General features: G+C 33.7%; 1 protein-coding gene across 1 annotated transcript; it reads right to left on the bottom strand.

Annotated features, from left to right (window-relative positions):
- Positions 1 to 5,640: 5,640 nt before the first annotated feature.
- LOC131606017 (alpha-1,3-arabinosyltransferase XAT3-like) lies at positions 5,641 to 6,954 on the bottom strand. Its single transcript, XM_058878304.1, has 2 exons — positions 6,951 to 6,954; positions 5,641 to 6,758 (listed from the first exon to the last, which is right to left on the bottom strand). The coding sequence occupies exons 1-2, from the start codon at positions 6,952 to 6,954 to the stop codon at positions 5,641 to 5,643; spliced, it is 1,122 nt and encodes a 373-aa protein (XP_058734287.1).
- Positions 6,955 to 7,733: the final 779 nt, after the last annotated feature.

The following is a 7,733-nucleotide window of genomic DNA, read 5'->3' as shown; positions in this document are numbered from 1 at the left end:
AGAGGCCAATGCCCTGTCATTCTTAGAAAGCAATAAATAATATGGAATAAAAGCACTCGCCTCCGCGAAGAGGGATCAAAAGCTAATCCCATCCAACCGAAGGAGATCTTCTAGAGATTCCTTAAACTGATTAGATAAGAAATTAACTAGCTTCTAGAGGATCTTACACTACTATAAAAAGTACCTTTTGTAACGCCATCAAATTTTATTTTTATCACAGTCAAATGATCCATCGTGGTAGAATCTATTCAATTAGACACTTTGCTTTTGTTTTTATTTTAAGCCCACTTTTTACCACGGTTAGAAATTTCAACGGTGGTAAAAACTGGTGCATGGTCATGAGTTTGAATCTTGCTCTTGTTGTTTTTCTACTTCTGCAATTTTTATATTTTATCAAAAGACATACAACAATGGTTGTTTAATATAACCGTTGTTGTATGTAGCGCATTGTCATGAGATCTTGCTGTTGTTGTTGTTCTACTGCTGCATTTTTTTATATTTTATTAAAAGACATACAACGATTATTTAATACAAACGTTGTTGTATGTAGCGCGCTTATTGATTTTTATCACCGTCCTTAAACAAATCTTGGTTGTCCATTTAGTGATTATCAACACTCAAGACACTACTATTAATGATTCGCGTGAGACCTAAAACTTAGACGAACTTCTAACTTAGACTAACTTCATCTTCTACCTCTAAACGTCATCTTTCATTTACGAAACTCTATTTCTCCACTAAACCAAAGTCGAAAATATCATTTCTTCCATAAACAAAACTCGTAAACATCTTTTCTTTTATTAACAAATTTCAGAACTCCATCTTCTCTTCTTCAACTTGAATGAGTCAAGGAAATTATGGATTCAAGTTAGCAATGTTAGTTGATGTTGTTCTTGTTGTTATTATTGTTATTTTTTATTGTTCTTATTATTGTTGTTGTTGTTGTTGTTGTTGTTCTTCTTCTTCTTCTTCTTCTTCTTGTTGTTGTTGTTGTTATTCTTGTTGTTCTTGTTATTGTTATTGTTCTACTGCTGCATTTTTTAATTTTATTAAAAGACATACAACAACAGTTGTTTAGTATAACAATAGTGCAAACAACCCCCTCAACCCAAATATCACTCACCTTATGAGTAGGAATTACATTCCTCCTAGTCATACTCTTCACACAAGCATGAAAGAAACCATAATTTTCATCACTCTCTTTAAGCCACTTGGCTTTAGACCTTTGGAACTATTGAGAGTCTCTAATTCCCGGTAAGGAACACAGATCCCTAATAACCTCAATATGCCCCCAATCTAATCACTAGACAAGGCACCTATATCAACTCTAGAATCTAGAGAACTCACCTCATCTCTCAAGGAGTCAATTTGGGAGTCAAGATTCCTGAAGATATTTTAATCCAAAATTTCACCATCCTTTAAGATTTTCGAGTTTCTCTTTTATGACAAAAGCTTTCCAACCATAAAATATGAAATTATTCCAACAAGAGTGAACTAAGTCTGCAAAGTCACCATGAGCTAGCCCATGATCTTTGAATCTAAACGATTTATGCTCTAATTATTGATTGGAATACTTAAGGGTGATGAGAGACATCTCTAAGCAAGGACCACTGGAAAACCACACCCCATAAATTCTACCAATTATCGGACAAAAAGTTCCTATCTAACCTACTAACAACTATGCCATTAGACTAAAACCAAATAAACTTCATTCCTAATAGCGGTAGATAAACCAACTCCATTTGAAAAATAAAATTATTGAAAGCGTTACACACTACTTTACTAGCATTAAGGGTACAAACAGAATTAAAATCTCCATACTAGCATTAATAGACAAATTGATTATGACCGTATATATAACAAGACTTCCTGAGATGCATCTACGAAAGACTTCCTGAGATGCATCTACAGAAGCATCTAATGTTACATTCGCGCTAGACTCTTCTCCTCCCTCATTCTTCACTTTTCGTTTCAAACTCTCAATCTATCTCAACATAAAAAATTAGACTTCCACCAAAATTCGTTGTTTTCTCTCGAGTTCGACTTTGGACATCAACATCAACAATCAACACATTTCAACATCTTCAAAACTCAACTTAATCGATAAGTTTTCGAGTTATTTTTGAGTTTTCCTGTAATAGAGTTAGAATTGAATTTTTAGATGTAGAAATGATTTGATAGTTTTAGAAACATAGTTTACAGACAATGTAGGTATTTTTGGATGTGTAAAACGGACGATCAAACCATCGAAATAAGGTTTTTAACCCTCTAGAACACTGACAGACGCCATTGTTGTGTTTTAGAGGTTTCAGAACCTTCCGTAGATGCATCTACAGAAGAAATGAAACGTTAGGTCATTCCGTAGATGCACCTATGGAAGAAACCTAATATTTTGAAAAGTAGGTACTTCCGTAGATGCATCTACGGAAGATTTCCGTATGTGTATCTACGAAGGTTAATTTGTTTTTTTCCTTTTCTAGTTATAACTAAATTTTATCTCACTCAATTTTATTTGTAATACAACGCAAATATTATGGCCGACCATCCAAACCGCATTATATCTGGGGGGACTGCACAAATGCCTCAGTGCGACGTGGGTAGATGCAGGTAGTGTCACAGGTTACAAATGGAGCTGTCGTTCCTACAGATGTACTTACTACACCTGTTCCAGCAGAGGGGCCTTCTCCATATGTTCCAGTTGAGAAGTCTTCCAAAACTACTATTTCATCACGGAGACCTCAGGATGATGGTGAGGGTTCCTCACAAACGCCCTCCACCCGCAAACGTCTCCGGGGAATTTCTTCTACTCTTGTGCCTGTGCCAATGAAGGTCGATACAGGATCTTCGATGCCACCTCCTGAGCTGCACGATGATGATGAGGTTCCGGAGCTTGTCTGGTACCTGGGAGGTCCTGTAGATGCATCCCTGTTGACAGAGTATGCAGATCATTTAGCTAGGCATATCTGGGACGGGGAGGTAAATTTTCTTTTGTTATTACTTATTACTTTTTTTCTCCAGTTTCTGATTAATTGTTTCTAATTTTGCTTATTATTAATAGTGTTTTTTTGGAAAATCTTAAGATAGGGATCCCCAGAAGTTCTATAACCATGGCCGGAAGATTGCCGCTCTAGTGCAGCCTGACGAGCCATAGTTGCAGGATGTCCTCGCATCTTCTATGTTGAGGGACCTATGTCAGGTCGGGTTCTAGACGATACATAATGGGATGTCCGTTGCATTTGTAAAGAGGTGGCATCTAGAGAATTCGTCATTTCATCTTCCTCACGGTGAGATTACTATCACTCTTGACAACGTAGCATGCCTCTTGCATTTACCTATCAATGGTACCCTCCTTGGTCACGGTACGCTGACGAAGGAGAAAGCGATGGAGATTCTGATTGAGGAGCTCAGGGCTGATCCTGATGACGTGCTTCAGGAGGTGGAGAGGACTTGCGTGGCGCACATGCAGTTTTCCTTCTTGTAGTAGAGATATGATGCCGAGCTTCTTGTGGCACATGAAGCTGCTGGTGACCCGGTAGAGGTGGAGATACACAGAGAGCGGGTGCTGAGATGTTACTTCCTATACTTGTTAGGAACCCAGCTGTTCATGGACAAGAGCTCGTCGTACACAGACGTCGTTTACCTGAGGTACTTATCGGACACCGCACATGTCCATGAGTACAACTGGGGAACGACTACGCTGGTGTAGAACTATCATAGACTCAGAGAGGGATGCATGTGAAAGGCAAGGATTTTGGCTGGAAGCTGTACCCTCTTAGTGGTAACAATCTTATATCATTCCACTTTTTCTCAAAGTTTATTATATATTTGTGATAATATGTTTGATCCTCGCTGTTTTTTTCAGAGTATCATTAAGGTGGCAGAGGAGTCATTTTTGTACTGTAGAAATTGTGTCAGGACAGGTGGGGCACTTGACGGTAGGGTAGCCAACAGACAATATGGTGGACGCAGAGGCGGAGGCGGGGCCAAAGGCAGTGGAGAGGCGCATGATGATGTCCTACACACACAGTAGTGATGCCTGTGATTTTTTTAATATCTGTATTTTGATTTCATTTATGTAAGTTACTTTGATTATGTATTCGACTATTTATGTATTTGACATTATGGCCGACAATTTATACGATGTATTTTTTTGGTGTACTATTTACTATTGTCTTTAAATTGCATTACTTTAATTTACTATAATTTGATTTTTCATAAATGTTATAAAAATTGAGTTTTTAAGTGAAATGCATAGGATTTGAAAATATAGCAGAAGGTTCCGTAGGTACATCTATGTAACACTCTGTTTTTAACACGTTCCGTAGATGTAGCTACGGAATAATTACTGAATTGAAATAATTTGAATTTTCCCAACATTTATTATGGTTTTAACGCTTCCGTAGATGTACCTATGAAAAAAACTAAATTTCTTTTAAAAAAATGTGTTTCCGAAAATGCATCTACGGAAACTCGAGACATTATTGAAATTTTACCAAATACCTAAAATATTCACGGGGTGTATTGAGATATTTTGGAGTTCAAATTCAGTCTTGATAATACCAATATTTTACACGGCCAAAATTATTGACTATATATACAATGACAATTGTTTTTAAAATTATTGATTTATAAATATTAATAATTTATTTATATTAATATATTATAAAAAAATATTAATAATTATTTTTAATTATGGTTCAAAATTTCGTCCGCATTTAATCCAACTAACAAATATTAGTTCAACTATTCCATTATCTTATATTTACAAATATAGAAAAAGAAATATAGTAAAAATTAAAACCATTGTTAAAATAATTGAGTATAATTGTACAAATATTTTTTTTGACCAAGCGGTATATTTTAAAATTTAAATTTTAGGAAAGAGTAAAGCTTTTAATTTATTTTTTTTGAGAATATTTCAAAAGAAATTGTACAAAGTTCAAACAATGTATTAAATCCAAATCATTATTAACAATAATTGTTACCCACAGTGCGTGTAAAATATTTTATATGATCAGTGCATCACTACCATTCACAAGTGATATTTTATACCCACATTCCTATTTATAAGCGAATTTTAATTTTTTAAATTAATTGAATAATTGATGTATCTAACCTATATATAATCTTAATGCATCATTTATTCAATGAACCAAAAAAGTCAAAATTTACTTATAAATAGATTCATTGAATAATTGACAGTCTAACATTTTATTCATTCTGTGAATGTATTTCAATTAAATTCATAATCTTTTAATTGTTTCCTAAAAATATATAAAACCTTAGAATTACTATAATCAATCACATTCTATAAATGTCACAATTCCATCAAATCCACTAATAATAATAATAATAATAATAATAATAATAATAATAATAATAATAATAATTATTATTATTATTATTATTATTATTATTATAATAATAATAACAATAATAATAAATTAAATTATTTATTTTTAAAACCCCTCTATTTACTATGGAAAAAATAATAATAGTCAAATTATTCATATTTTTTCCACATAATTCACATACTTAGTATTCTCAAGAACATGATAGAAAAGAAAATTTCAAATATCAAGTAAATAAAAATGTATATTTAAAAAATACAAAAGGTAAAATGGACTCATAAAGCCATCTCTATTCTACCAATAACTCAAGGGCATTTTGCAATATTGGCCTAAACCTAATAATATCAAGCCTTACATTTTGTTTCTCCCAATCTTGTTTTCTTATTGATGAAGGATCCAATGGATACTCTTCTACAAGACTACTTTCTTCCAACCTTATTTTATATTCCAAATACCTAATATTCATATCTTCTGAAACCTTTCCAAAAGCATTTGTAGCAAGCAATTCCACATCACCATAAGGCACAACTTGAATGAAAATTGCATTTTCAGGTAAGAAAAGTATGTTAGTAAGACCAGCACCATGAACTCCCATTAACACATCACAAGAATTCACAATATTTGCAAACCTTGTCATGTTCCTTCCTCCTTCCTTAACAAGTACTTTGAAACCTAACCCTTTAGCCATTTTTACTATTTGAGGTATATTGGTGAATGATCTTGTTCTTTTTCTTGATACAATAAGAAGCCTAGGTTTCTTAACCTTCAAGCTTTGTTTACTAGTATCTCGAATTTCGATTGCTTTAACTCTTTCCAATGAGTATGAACTTCTCAAAAAATCTCTAAACTCTTTCATAGAATCAATGGTTAGATCTTTATCATACCTTTTGAGACCAACAATCACTTTAGGGAAGCAATGCAGTTCTTCGTCTTTATCAATGTCGATAATCTCGTAGTTGGAAAGTTTTTCAAGAAATGGTTTGTGTTTGAGAATCAACCAAGGCTTGTTATCAGTTATGAGAAGCTGCACTTGTCCATTGAATTGCTTACAAGTCAAAAACAATGGAATGATGGTGTCACTGAATTCATGGAAATGGTTTCCTGTGTATCCTGAAGTGGAGAATATTACTGCTGGAATGCTGTGATTTTTGGTGCAATTTGGGGCTTGTTGGATGGTTTTTATTGACCATTGTGTTACCCTTTTCATTGCATTTGTTTCATCCTTTCTTGCATAGGGCTTTACACTCCTTGACATGTTTTCATCCATGGTGATTGTTTTGTGTGGTACAATGTAAACTGTGGAGGATTTTCCATGCACTCTGATATCTCCATTTGTTTGACAATATTCTGTTCTTGGTTCTGAGGTGCATACTTCTTCCTTTAATTTCATTGTTTTGCTTTCTTCAACTGCAAAATAAATGATTTTTTTTTTTCAATAGGAATAGAGTTTGATATCTAAAGTTTACAACACTCACACACTTTGCGCATCAGATATAATTTTGGTATCTCAAATTTACAAGACTCTACACCGTGGTTTTAAATTGCAATACGCAAGTACAACTGCAACCCCAATATTGCTGATGCACTAGCGTCAACAACCCATCACGCTGCAATTGTGGTGTTAACTAAAACCATGCGTTCGGCCGCCATTAAAAACACATAAGACAATTTAGCCAAAATTCTTCAAGTATTTTCATAAAAATTGAAAATTTCATAATCTAAAACTCAATTTACAATGAAATTTTTTAACATTTTTAAAAAATATATTTCAAGGGTTTAATAAATATGCACTGACAGGGTAAAATAGTTTTATACTGTCATCCAATAGAAAATCATAAATCTGCCATGTCATTAATTTTTTAAAAAAATAAAAGAAGACTTTAATTGGATACATCATACATGGTTGTGATTGGTTGACAGTGTAAAATTAGACTCAGTGCATCACCCATTTTCTCATATTTCAAACACCCCCCAATCAAAATTCATGCTATAACGATCGCAATTCAAATTGCAACAACCGCAATCGCAACATCTACAACCCCACCGCATCTACAACCGCAACCGTAATTCAAACCATGCTTAACTCAAACCGCAATCGCAACATTTTTTAATGGTATATGAAAATAAGTAGGAGAAAAATGGAAGCACTTACAAAAATGATGTGTAGGATCCAACATGTAAGGCTTTAAGACTGTACAAAGACTGAAAATCATGAGCAAGAAGCACAGATATGCTCCATATCCCAATATTTTCCCCTTATAATGACTATAGCTTTTGCCAAAAATTGTATCGAAAATCATTTTTTTATAGCACTAGAGAAAAAACTATTCTAATGAAAGTTGATTAGTGGATGATCCTAAGATCTTTGTTATCATTCCCTTT

Source organism: Vicia villosa, linkage group LG5 (assembly GCF_029867415.1).
Source record: "Vicia villosa cultivar HV-30 ecotype Madison, WI linkage group LG5, Vvil1.0, whole genome shotgun sequence".
NCBI classification, from domain to species: Eukaryota; Viridiplantae; Streptophyta; class Magnoliopsida; order Fabales; family Fabaceae; genus Vicia; species Vicia villosa.
Note: the sequence above shows the minus strand (reverse complement) of the source record. Positions and strands in the feature narration are given on the sequence as shown.